Source organism: Chelonoidis abingdonii, chromosome 1 (assembly GCF_003597395.2).
Source record: "Chelonoidis abingdonii isolate Lonesome George chromosome 1, CheloAbing_2.0, whole genome shotgun sequence".
NCBI lineage: Eukaryota > Metazoa > Chordata > Testudines > Testudinidae > Chelonoidis > Chelonoidis abingdonii.
The window spans coordinates 205,028,011-205,042,074 of record NC_133769.1 but is presented as its reverse complement, the minus strand read 5'-3'; the positions used below and the strand labels follow the sequence as shown (position 1 = coordinate 205,042,074).

General features: G+C 37.9%; 1 protein-coding gene across 1 annotated transcript in view; it reads left to right on the top strand.

Moving 5' to 3' along the window:
- The window catches only part of HLCS (holocarboxylase synthetase), a 209,240-nt gene that overhangs the window by 19,314 nt on the left and 175,862 nt on the right, over positions 1–14,064 (top strand). The window contains exons 3-5 of the mRNA XM_075073730.1: positions 2,251–2,413; positions 5,298–6,259; positions 10,558–10,740. Coding sequence (XP_074929831.1) covers positions 2,251–2,413; positions 5,298–6,259; positions 10,558–10,740 — 1,308 coding nt within the window. The remainder of the gene's footprint in view (positions 1–2,250; positions 2,414–5,297; positions 6,260–10,557; positions 10,741–14,064) is intronic.

Genomic DNA, 14,064 nt, shown 5'->3' with positions numbered 1-14,064 from the left:
AGCGATCACTGCTGTGATATTGCAGCTGTCTGCAAAGTGGAGAGGGTGAGCTCCTCTCCAAATCCATCAGTGCCAACCAACTCTCAACTTCAAAGTTCTGTTTAAACTTCATGAACTCCCACTAGGAAAGAGACTCCATACCAATCACACCTCAGTCCAACATAGATATTACTATCTGCAGAGCTCCAAGGGAGGGAGATTCCTCACTGAAACTCTTTGTCTCCACAGTCTTCACCTCATCCAGTAGATTCAAACTCGAAGGTTCACTACTTTTGCCATTCCAAATCTCCAGACTCCCCAAGGTTACAGAGCATTATTACTACATTGAGGAAGCTTCTGCTTATTCACTCAGAGCAGCACAGATTCCCAGATGCTTCTTCACTACTTTCTGCCTGTGTGGTCTGGGCCCCTCAGATGCTGCCCTCTCTTTATCCCTATGGGCAGCTCCTCCTTCCAGACGGTGAGCTCATCGGTAATGGGTAGGTTTGCTTTACTTCCCATCCTCCTAACTAGTGGCTTCTGGGCCTCAATCAACACCAGGATCTGGTACATGCCTTCTCTTACTCAGTGATTTAAGGCAGGCTACCACACACCAGGGCTCCTGTCTCGTCAGGCTTCCACTCTAATGCCCTTTGTGAGATAGATGAGTAAAGTATTGAAGCTAATTTTGTAATGTTTATAACATACTTTGAGGTCCTCCAGGGATAGAAGACACTAAAATATAAAGTAGTAGTATTAGAAATGTGACAGAGACAATATCCTGTGATAAAGACAAACCTTATGGAATTAAGATAAATTATTGAATTAGGTTAAATATCTTTGGAGTCCATTGTGTTAAAAATGCAGTTGCATACGTGTTATTTTAGAGTTTTATGTAACTCTTTTAAGGGGAGAGGAATGCTAATATAATTCTGCTGGTTATCAGCCCTTTGAAGCCAAACCCTGGGGAGATTTGCATATACTAGTTCAAACTGGATTCTACAGGGACCAACAGACAAAAAATGTTTTTCTGGATAAATAGCCTAGTTTTAAACAGGTTCAGGACCTTCTTCCTGATCCAGCAAACAGGACCCCTGGTCAATGGAGGGCCTCATTCTTTAGGCTAGGGTTTGGAAAGAATGGGCCTGCTGAGGTCCCCTAAAACTCTATGCTAATGCTGAGCTTAAGCAGTGATGAACTTGAAAACACAAGGAGACCCGTTGGGTAGGGGTTTGAAGGACTGCTCCTGCCAGAGCCTATGTTAGGGTTGGAGTGAACTCTGGTAAATTTATTAGCATGTATGTAGGGTCTCTTACTGGCTTTAATATGTTTTCTCTGTAGTGCTTTTATCTTAAGAATAAAATAGGCTTGAAACTGTTGTAGATCTTGGGTCTTTTGTGTGTTAGAATTTTTCTCCTTTTGATAGGGAGATTTTTCAAAAGTTTATAAAATGACTTGCTGACTAATGCAAGTGGCTTACTTTTTGCTTCTTGCCCCTGAATTCTTTATGTAATTTTTGTATTTGAAAGGCATGTCAGTGGTGTATTTAAGTGTTAGAGCAAGTGAAGAGCTTCATCTGTAGAATACAATGCTTTCCATGCTGCTTACTATAGGAAATCCTTTAGTGTGTGCTACTCAAAATTTCCAAAGCTCTGATCTCTGGGAAAGAAGTATTTGTTCCACTCTTCTTCCTTCTCAAAACTGTTTAGAAGTGCTCTTGTTTACCTGTGTTAAGACTGAATGGAAGTTATGTAGCACCTGATACTTTGTACAAGACATGACCCTTCTTTGATAAGGTTGTTTTGGGTGTAATTGAGCTTATGTACTGACATTCTTAGCCACAGAGGATGCACTATGTGCAGAAATGTCAGATGGAATTGGGAACTCTATCTAGGATGTATTATTCCAGGGTAAAATTAATTGCAGTGGTTATTTTTGTTTTTTGTTTTTTTTAAAGACAACATGATTTTAAGGAAACTGGTTTTGAAAATGATATATTCAGTGATCTCCCTTGGGATACTGATTTTTTTTTTTTTTTTTTTTAAAGATCAATCCTTTTTGAACTGATGTTTGTCACCCAGTGTTTGAATTGCACTAACTTTATGTTTAAGTTAATATTCTCTGTGTTGGTTCTGCCTGTTTCTCTTTTTAGACTGTAAACTCTTCAGGGTAGAAATATCACCTTTGTTCAGTAACGCATGTTCATGGAATTGGATTTTTTAATTGATCTCTCTTTAGAATGGGAAAATATGCTGTTGTTTATCTTCTTAGGTTGTAAAGTGGTCAGACTGTTGTTCACCGTTGGCCTATAAACCTGGAGACCCTTATAAACTAATTGCTGAAGCAAGTGTGGATAACTTCAGTAACCTTGGAATAGCATTCATGGAAGACAGACTGCAGATGGATAATGGAATGGTGCCACGGAAGATTGTTTGTAAGTATCTTCACAGAACACTTCAGTTTTATCTTAGTGTTTCACTTATTCTAAGTCTTCTAATGAGTTCAGTGCATCTATACACACAAATATATGCTTTTACTTTGGCATAAGAATAATTGTTTCACTGTCATCAGAGGCAGTCTCATTTTAAAGGGCAGCTGTATTTTAAATTTAATGCCAAATGTACGAATCTTTAAAAATGTATTTAGACTGCTGTTTCTGAGGTTTTTTATTTTGCATTTGTAATTTGCGTTGTTAGAATGAGAGCTGAAAAATGTAGTTGAACGTCTTTAATTGAAACTGTGTAAATTTTTTCTTATTCCAGTTATTACTGTTTCATAAACAAACAGATAGTTAATGCCACCATTACCATAATAAGCTTAAATTTTTGCAAAGTCCCAGAGTATCCCAGGTGCTACTATATAAGTGTCTAGAAAGGTGGCTCAGGGCAGGGGGTTGGGGTGCAGGAGGGGTGCGGGGTGTACGAGTTGCCCTTCTCTGCATTTTTTCCAATTTTAATATATCTTTTTGAGATGGTGTGACCAGAACTGCATACAGTAATCAAAGTATGGGCATACCAAGGACTTTTATAGAGACATTATGATATTTTCTGTCTGATTATATATCACTTTTCTAATGGTTCCTAACTGTTAGTTTTTTTGGCTGCCACCTGCACATTGAGCAGATGTAGATAGTTCTCTGAAAACTATAATTCCAAGAGCTTTCTTGAGTGGTAACCACTAATATAGACCCCATCATTTTGTATATATCATTGGCATTGTGTTTTCCAGCATGCATTACTTTGCATTTATCAACACTGAATTTCATCTGTCATTATTTTGCCCAGTCATCCAGTTTTGTGAGATCCTGTGACAAAATACACTCCTGTATTCACACCCTACACTCTGCTGTAATTATCTTTGAACAAAGTATGCTTTGTTAAGGTATCATTTGAGAACTCATCATTTTCTGGTCATTATTGTCCTGGTAAAATATGTGTGGCAGTATGGTATGGGAAGTTATAAGATTTCCCTACATGGTGGTGGTAACACATGTTCCAAATTCCACTGCTCTGCCCAAACAGAATTTGGAAAACATGTCTTTCTTAAACATAGGAATGTGTGCTCTTCTTCTTAATTTGCATTTAGCAGTAAACCACGTTATCAGGCAGGAAGGGAAGACAAAGGAAGTTCAAACAGGTGAAAAAGCCAGCAGGAAATATCCTTCCACATAGACTCTTTGGCTTCAGGTACTTAGCTGGAAATGTTTTTCAAGAGGGGGACTGAAACTATAAAAGGAAGGGACAAACACCCCAAGGTACCCCCCTCTCTCTCCCTGTTCATCGCATTTGCTACACCTGAAGAGACAAACAGTGGTTGGACTCTGAGGAAGGGATCCTTTCCTGAGAGTTTGGTCAGTAATCTGCTGGAGCATGTGGTGAAAAAGTTTGCTTTGGAAGTAAGAGAGTTTCTTAAGTCGATACCAGTAAGCATTTTATCTTTATTTTTCTTGTAATCATTTCTGACTTTTATGCATTATTACTTGTAGTTAATAAACTGGTTTTATTGCTTTATCTAATGAAATTTGTTCAAATTAAAATAGCTGGGTAACTCCATGTGAGGTAACAAGTTGTATGTGCATGTTATTCCATTAAAGGAATAACGGACTCAGTATATTTGCCCTGTCCAGGAGAGGTCTGGGCAGCACAGGACATACGTTTCTGGAGGAAAATCTGAGACTGGGAGTGTGTGGTGGTCACCTGGTGGTAAACTTTAAGGCTGGTAAGCACCAAGATGTGGCTGGCTGGCTGTAGCACCCGCAGACATAGCTGGGAGTGCCTACATGCTGGAGGCTGTGAGCAGCAAGGCATAGTAAAGGATATCACAGGTTACAGGGCAGGGGTGACTCAGCTACTCATTAGTCTGGATTGTGTCCTGGCATGTCACAGATCCCTTTGTATCTCTTTGCTGTCATCTTTGGATTTAACTATTTTGAGTAATTTTGTATTGTCTGAAAACTTTGTCACCTCATTTTTTTTTTACCCCCTTTTTCAGATCATTTATGAATATGTTGAACAGTACAGTTCCCAGTACAGATCCTTGGGCACTCTGCTGTTTGTTTCTCTCCACTGTGAAAACTGACTATTTATTCCTACCTTTTGTTTCCTATCCTTTAACCAGTTAGGGGTCAATGAGAGGACCTTTCCTCTCATCCCATGACTGCCTACTTTGCTTAAGAGCCTTAAGTGCTCTCTAACTGCTAGATACACTCTCCTAGGGATTTACAAAATAAACTTACTCTTTGTTTCAGGAGAAGTAGGTCTTAGTGTCTAAAAAGAGGAAATTTTTTAGTAATATAAGTCAGTGGCTCTCAACCTTTCCTGACTTCTGTACCTCTTTCAGGAGTCTGATTTGTCTTTTGTACCCCCAAGTTTCACCTCACTTAAAAAGTATTTGCTTACAAAATCAGACATCAAAATATAAGTGTCACAGCACTCTATTACTGAAAAATTGCTTACTTTCTCATTTTTACCATATAGTTATAAACTACATCAACTGGAATATAAATATTATATTTATATTTCTGTGTGTAGTATATAGAGCAGTATAAACACATCGTCTGTATGAAATTTTAGTTTGTACTGAGCTTTAGTGCTTTTCATGTAGACTGTTGTAAAACTAGTCAAATATCTAGATGAGTTGATGTACTCCCTAAAAGTCCTCCTTTTACCCTCAGGGGTATGCGTATCTCTGGTTGAGAACAACTGGTGTAAGTGATTTATTAGGAAACTAAATCTAATGCCAAAGTGCATACTAGGGGTAGTGACATTCAACATTGCTATTTTTATACAGCTTTTAACTTTTCCTTTGAAATCTCTCAGCTGTCCATTTACAGGAATCTGCTCTAAAGGAGCTAGAGCGGATGGTTGTACCTACCGAAGAGAAGAATAGCACTAATAGTGCACACATGGATGAATTGACCCCTGCTCCTCCATTTGAAGCTGCAACTAAACAAGTATCAGTGTCAGCTGATTCTACAGGAGGAATGGACCAGGAGGTGAGAGAAGAGAAATCCAGACTGGAGAAAAGAAGTGAGCCTCATGATGAGCCTAACAGCCTATCTGAAAGAGAGACAAGTACTGGTAAACATCATCACCTGCACCTTTCCAGCTGCCATGAATGCTTTGAACTTGAAAACAGCACCATTGAGTCAGTCAGATATGCTTCATCAGAAAACATTCCAGAACTTCCTGATGATTGCAGTGCTAACATGGAAGAAGTTACTGATGACTGTCTGGCAAGAGAACTAACAAGGATAAACCTCACTGGGAAGCCTCCCAATGTCTTAATTTATGTGGGCTCTGACCCTAAGAAAATCAAATTTGAGAAGATAAAATCAGTGCTCAAGGAGTGCATTGATACAGACAGCTACACCATCTACCAGCTGGTTGAGGAACAAGTTCTGAAAGCTCCCTGGCTTGATAACTCGTTGTTGTTGGTTATTGCCACAGAGGAACCCATTTCGAAGGACAATCACAAACAGTTCCTGACCTACTTGTCAAAAGGTGGTAAGATTTTAGGGCTCTCTGCCTCTTTTACATTTGGCAGTATACAGATGAGGAGCAAAAGTGAACTGAAGAAGACCATCCAAGAATTAGTGTTTTATAAAGCAGATAACAGTGAAATTAAATTAAACCTTCTGACTAGTGGCAGTGTTTTTGAGCAAAAGGTTAAAGAAAATCTCAGCCCAGTGAAGTCGTTGAGTCACTTAAATAATGCAGATAAAGATATGATTGTTGTTCACCTGCCATATGGAGATCATGGAGAAGCCATTCTGTGTCAGGTACTGTGTGCAAGAAGACTTAAGTTGCTTATTGCATAGTATAATATGCTTTTTATGGTGTGCTCCTAGATTTCAGCTGACTTAAATTATAAGTTCATTTTTGATGCCTTTCTAAAGTCCACAAACAGGAATACCTGCCTCAAATTTGATAGGCTAGGCAAAGGACTGAGGCAGAATTTTTCTTAGTTCGAAGTTATTTGTACAGAGGATTCTTGAATTATGGGACTCAAGTCATTAGAGTAGGAAAATAACATTTTGTCCGTTTGTAGCAAAATAAAAGCAGGAGGGAGATGATAATGTAGTTTACTGGGCTTATCTTGTTGAGTTCCATTGCAGAGAACCAAATGGAACAGAAATACGAGAATATAAACCTTAGAAATGGGCAACCTTTACTCTTATTTTAATTATAGGACAGACTTTTTTTCAGGACTCAAGACTTATGTATAGATGTTTGTTCTTCTGGTAATATAAGTCATCTTGCAATTTTTCACTTCAGAAAACTTCATCAGGGCTTCTCCAAGGTGCTTTCCCCTCACCAGGGCTCCACAGGATATACAGATGACACATTCCTTTTGAACTCACTTTGCCAAAGGCAAATCCCAACATTCCTTGTTTACGGTAGCTGTCAGATTTGCCCTTAGCAGTTATTAATCTGTCACCTTCCCATTGTCCGAGACCAGTGCAGGTTCGAGTAAGTATTTGATTGAGAGAGGAAAATCAAAACGTGACAGATTGAAATTTCAAACCACGTGGCCGTTTATTAACGGGGATAAGTTACAACTTGGGCCAGGGAAGGGTAATTTATCAACTAGAAATACTATCAGAATAAAAAACACACACACAATATAAAACAGTCTGTTTACATCCAACAACAAGAAACCAAGCGATCTATGATAAACTACTCACTAAAAACCAGAGCAGATGCACAAAGCTAGGTAAACTGTTCACGCATTAACCGAACATTGTAAAATACACCAACCAACCGCAGTAGCAATTAATACAACAATTTGGCTCTCATGTACTATATACACAACTTTGCACCAAGTAAGGGAAGGGAAAAAAGGGAAGAGGCTAAGCAAACAGAATATTTACAGAAATTAAAATGCACATACCACACTCCAAGCGCAGCTGACCAGCAGTACAGACACTGAGAGCATGACACATTGATGGGAACTAATCCAAAAAACAAAACAAAACAACACTACACGAGCTGACAAAATCCGGAGGAGATTTTGATCAGGCCTTTCAGCTAACACGCGGATACTCCTGCCGTTTTTGGCGTGAGACATAGTTTTATTTGAAGACTCTAACTCGTGTCAGCATCTGATTGGTCCCTAGCTCCTTGGCCTTCCAGGTTCCAAGCTGGTGCCCTTTACGTAAACAGGATCTGCATCCGGCACGGTACTTTTTTGCACATGACACCCTACTCTTTTGCACATGGCACTAACTTGACCCACAATTGACCAGACAGAAGATTTGAGAATAGGCACACGGCACTATAATGTTGCACACCGCACCATAGGATAGCACACGGCACTGTGGTGTTGCACACCGCACCAGTGTGACCCCTTGACCGACAATTGGCCATACAGACGCCGTGTTTGAGCATAGGTTTAGGGCTGCGACACCCATATGTCGTTTTTTGTTACTTTTCCACCTCAATGTATGGAAAAAGGCATTTTGGGGCATTTCTAGTGTCTTCAGTATCCAATGATCAGCTTTACTGCATATCTCCCAGTATTAAAATATTCCTTTTTAAAGCTGTACGCATTTGCCAGTATTACTCTTGAATGTCAGTGCCAAAAGACTATAGCATCTTGAGAAAACCAGGTTATGTAGATCAAATGTTATAGTTTTGTATAACAATTTCTGCCACCCATGTGTTGGGTACTTGAAGTAGAAAATTGATTAGGCACTGTTGCTATCCATTTCTTTAAGTTGCATGGTAAAACCCGTTTTGCTGTAGCATTTAAATTGACCCGTCTCCTCTAATAAAATTTAATACGGCAGTGAGTTTCCTGAGAAAAAGGGCACTGTGGGGTAGCTTCAGAAATCAGATTAAAAGGATTAGAATGTCATTTATGATTTTTACTTGAATTCTAGTCTGCATCTGGAAAGGCGTATTGTTGTTCTCTTCATGGCTATATTGATAAGAGTATTGATAGTGACATCAGCCAGTAAATATTCAGAGTCACGGGGTAGTTATTTCCCTCTTCTGCACTGGTCTAGTTTCATAAAATTCCCTCTTTAATTCAGTAAATTTGTGTGGCTGAATTGTAGAAGAGTGGATAATGCATACTATAGATAGAGAAAATAAAATGTGCAGAAATGTATGAAAGCACAGTACAAGTAATTTTTATGCCACTTTCATTTAAGTGTATTTGCATATAGTAAAATAAAACAATTGTACATTTTGTATTCTACTACATGTATTAAACATCTTGGAACTTCTGTAAGATACAATATATAATTTTAGGATGGCTAGGCTGGACTCAGCATTTCAGCTTCTTAAGGCTTGTACACATGAAGAGTAAGTGCTCAGGAAGGCAGGATGTGAGTATACAACACTCTAGTTTGCCACATACTAAATCTCTGTGGATCCTGCTACCGTGCACTAAAAGTTTTGTAATTAGCTTTCATTTATTTCTCTTTGAAGTACAGTAACTCCTCACTTAACGTTGTAGTTATGTTCCTGAAAAATGTGATTTTAAGCAAAATGATGTTAAGCGAATCCAATTTCCCCATAAGAATTAATGTAAATGAGGGAGGGGTGTTCGAGGGAAAATTTTTTTTTGCCAGACAAAAGGCGTTATATAAATTTTAAACAATTTTAAACAAGCAATTTAATACCGGTATTAAACAGGCTGGCAGCCCCCTATCAGCTCTCCTATGCCTCCCACTCACCAGCGGACCCTGCAGATCGGCTCCTTTCCCTGATCCCTCTGCCTCCTGCCCGTGGCAAACAGCTGGCTTGCAGCATTCAGGAGGCTGCAGAGAGGAATGAGGACGTGGTCCACGGGGTTCACCAGCGGGCAGGAGGCCCTGGGGGTGTGTGTGTGTAGGGGAGCTGATGGGGGGCTCCCAGCCATGGACAATGCAGGCGGCCAAACAACGTTATAGGGGAGCATTGCACAATTTTAAACGAGCATATTCTGTAATGGAGCAGGAACGTAACATCGAAACAACGTTAAGCGAGACGGTAAGTAGAGAGTTACTGTACTGCTAAATAATATTTCCAAAGTACACTACAGAAATTTTAGCATGTGGTAGCAGGTTCCACATGGCCAATTAGTGAGCAGCACGCTGGAGTGCTGTATATTTGCAGCTTGTCTTGCTGATTGTGTAGACCAGGGGTTCTCAAACTGGGGGGTTGGGACCCCTCAGGGGGTCGTAAGGTTATTATGTGCAAGGTCGCAAGCTGTCAGCCTCCACCCCAAACCCCGCTTTGCCTCCAGCATTTATATATTGAACACCATTGTAAAAAAGTGTTTTTAATTTTTAAGGGGTGTCACACTCAGAAGCTTGCTGTGTGAAAGGGGTTACCAGTACAAAAATTTGAGAATCACTGGCGTAGACAAGCCCCCAAAGTTCACTTCTGCTTTGAAAAGTGATTCTGTATAAAATTGGATTGTTTTCTGTGTTAGTGTTCCAAATATAATCAGTGCAGTTCAAAAATAAAAAGATGTTTTTCTAATTTCAATCTTGTGATTCAACTTGGAATTAGTCAGGCTGGGTTCTTTCTATTTTGTGCATCACTGCCAACAAAAATTCTGCAATCAGAACTGAATTCCACTGGTTCACAAGCCAGAATGGAATCCAGAGCAGCCTCGTCTATATAGTGTTAACAGAAGAAAAAAGTAGCAAAAGCTTTTTAGTCAGTGAATAAATACGGACTCCAACTACATGCGGGAGACAGAGCAACTGATTAAGAAAGGGGCATTTTTACACACTTTTAAGTGAAGAACTGTAGTTTACCAATAGCTTTAGTCTCCTCCTTGGAAGTTAAGGATTCTTTGGTCTGTACTAATATTTGCTACACCTTGGATTTGTATCTGTTTGACAAGCTTTTAAGATGTCAAAGCCCTATTCATTAATACATCTTGTTTCTTCATCATATAAAATATAACCTTACTTCTAATGCACAAGTCACACTGAATTTTACACAACTCTAGTACTAAATTCAGCTACTAGTAAGTGAATAGATACCAAACCATTTTAGGTCTGCTTTGCTTTTATCTCCCTCAGTTGCTGTCTTCCGTATTAGTGATGTCTTTCTTTTTCTTTTCCCATCTCCCCAGGTATACTTGGAGATGGATATTGCCTCTCTGACTACACAAACCCAAGAAGAGTTTAATTTACTAAAAGTGAACAATGCCAAGAGATATGAAGTTCTTAAGGAGATCCTGACGTTACTTGGACTGAGTTGTGAATTAAGTGAAGTTCCTTCACTAACTCCTATTTATTTGCTCTCTGCTGATGAGGTGAGCTTTCTACTTTAAATTGCAGACATAAGAGATTTAAACTAAATAGCTTGATGCATGATTTTAACAAAACAAAATAATCTTTTTATAGTTCTGGGGTAGAAAGGGCTGCCAAGTTGTTAGGGCCAAGTAATTTTAATATGTACCAAAAATTACTAAAAGTCCATCTAGAGAGATGAGAAAGTTGTAGGCCAGATCTTAGTTGTTTCTGAATGCCAATTTAGGGATGTGGCTTCTACTGTTTTAGTCACAAGGGGGTCTTTACCATGTCTTATGAGACACCATGATTAAAAACAAAACCGTCAAATTATTAGCTTTACCTGTTTTAAAAAAAAAAATGAAAACACAAATAATAAACCATGGTGACTTCAGTTACAGTCTCTTTTATCTATCTCTCTATGAAGAGCTTTTAACAGAGATTATGCCTTAGAGAGTGGGCTGGTTTTTGGTGGGGGCGTTCTTCTCTAGATATGTCAATACCAAAGAGATATTTTCAAAACTAATATTTGAGTCCTATTTTAGTGTATCCTGCATAACTAAAATGGTTTATATAGGGGCAGGGGAATTTCATTTAAGGGTAGGTGAGTCCTCCATGGTTTATCATGGGTAACCTAAACTGTTCAAAAATAGGCAGAGGTGAGTGATCTTAACGAAGTCTTATGAAACTTAAGTAAATATTTAAATTCAGTTACTTTAGAGGCCATTCAAGGAGCTGTCTTGAGTCAGTCAAATTAATGTATATGAAGAATCTTAATATTTAAATTAAATCTGTTTCTCTTTTTACGAAGAATAAGTTGTTTCCTCTCCAAGAATAATACTTTAAACCACTTTGCTGCTTAATGGGAGAAGCTGTTTGGTCTTAAATTACAATTAACATTTCAATATCTCATTAAAATCATTATAAGAAAAAAATAAATTTGATTCTTTGGCAGTGCTCTGGTAAACTTTCTCTGATTCTTTGTAATATCATTATATTGCAGAAGCACTGTTGTGTTGGAAGGTGACAGCTTCTTCATGCTGTGTGTTAAGTGCTTCTTTGTCATACTGCTGACTTTTGCTTGCTTGAAAGAGATGGCATGAGTAAGACCGAAGAGCCATTGAGGTTAAGAAACAGAAGCAGAGTATGCTACTTGCTTAATTCAGAGAGCTGTATAGTGTTCACATTTTACAGTTTCGTTGGAGGTGCAAGGCACATTCCTTTTAGGGCTCATCTGGATTTAAATATTCACTGCTGTCACCTTTTCATTGGCTTAAGACCCTCATGGAATGGTTCAGGTGGGATCTTCAGTGTATGAATAAGAAATTTGTTTGTTATGGAACAGGGTAGTAACCTGTATGTTGTTCTTATGGAAGGAATTCAAATATCCTTTGTTTTCACTGTTTCTTGTGTTTAGTCTTTTAGTTTTATTAGGGTTTAATAGGAGTTAAATTCTGTTTTTAAATAAGTCAAACATCCTTACTTTTACATATCTTTTAGGTTTAAAATAGCCTTTCTAAATTAAGATGATTCTTAAGAAGAGTCTTCAATTTAAATAGTCCTCAAAGAATGCATTGGCTCTTCTTACAGATTCTTGGAGTAGTGGTTCTTTTGTGTGTTTGAGTTTAACTAGAAAGTTGCTTAAACGCTGTCAGATTAACTAATTCCCCAATTAGCATAAACATTCTATACTTAAATGACTTTTTATCCTGATAATATTAAATGGCATATTTGTAAAAAGATAACAAATATTTTAGTAGTTATATGGCAGTGTCATCAGGCAGTTGTTATGAGGCTTACTTTTAAATACAAATCATTTGCAAATAAACATCTCAAAAGTGTTTGTACCATTTCTAAGCATTTAAGGAATAAACAAAGGACTTCTACAAAACATTTCCCAGCTTTACATATTTTCCTTAAACCTATATGAAGGCCTTAGGGTCTTTATAAAATTTTTGATAAAACTATTCCTAGACTATTTTGTTAGAATTTAAAACTGAAGTTTTTTATTATGAAGAGAGAAAAGGTGTGAAGGGGGGAGAGGGCAGAGATGAGTCTCCTGGCTCAGCCTTTTATGGCCTTGGCAAACCAGGTGCTATATATTACTTACCTTGAGATCCTGGGGGAAAAAATCTTCACATTCATTAACAAGGGAGAGACTCTTTGAGCTGACACTCCTCTTGGGTGTTTTGCCTTTTAATCACACAATTACCAAGATTTCAGTTGACAGTCGTTTCACCTGTAGTTCACAATTAAACTACAAATTAAAAAAAAAATCATGACTAACACTTAAATGTTTTTCTAACAGTATATAAAATAAAGTGTATATTACAACCAAGTAAACTTTAAAAACTGCAATTGGACCTGGTGGTGATAGTCACTTTGAAGCATTTCATGTTTGTCATTTATTTGGAAAGCAGAAATTTCCTAAGTTTCTGTAATTACCCTGAATACTTAAGTTAATAAAACAAATGATTACAAACCAATATGTAAGCTGCTATTGTCCAAGAGGTATGTATACAAAATTACTTAGAAATATTTTTTCAAATTTAATAAAAGTCCAGGTGAATTTATAGCAATCTAATGTAATAAATTAAAATAATTGTATTAGCTATTCTCAATATTGAGGTTTACCCCTTACATAGCAAGTAATAAAAATGTCTAAATGACTACTGCTCTTTTATGGTTCTTTAGCTGCTAAACACACTTTTGAGATTTACATTGGAGAAACTGTGAGATTCAAACCTTCTAAGAGAAATTTGGCTTATTGCTGCTGGAACATTTTAGGCCTTTGTTAATAAGACATGCATTGTACTTCATTTGTATCTTTACACAGTATCGAAATGCTCTACAGAGCAAAACTGTGCTAAGCTATAGTAAGAAAAGGTTTTAAAGAGATTTAAAAGGCATAATTAACTTTATTTCTACTGGAGATAGAGAATTCTGAATAAATGGGGGAACACAAATGAAAGAGCAACCCCAAATTATGGAGAGCTGATTGGTGAGCGAGGAGATCAATACTGAAGGACCATAGTGTATGGGGAAGGCAATATGAGGAGTATATAGTCAGAAAACTGAGGAGGAGATCTTTGATAATCCTGATGGCATTTTTTATGTTTGTGTTAGATAGGCTAGAGAAACCAGTGAAGGTGCTGCAGGTTGATATACTTTGTGCAAGGAGAGAACAATCTGCCTGTTGCCCTGGCCCCCTAAAATTTAGAGCATTGTTATGCATAGGCCTGATTGTGAAGAATGTATCAGGTAATAATTTTATTATAGACAGCTTTACGAAAACATTGAAATGTGACTCCACAGGATGAAATGGCTAAAAAGTAAAATGAACGAAG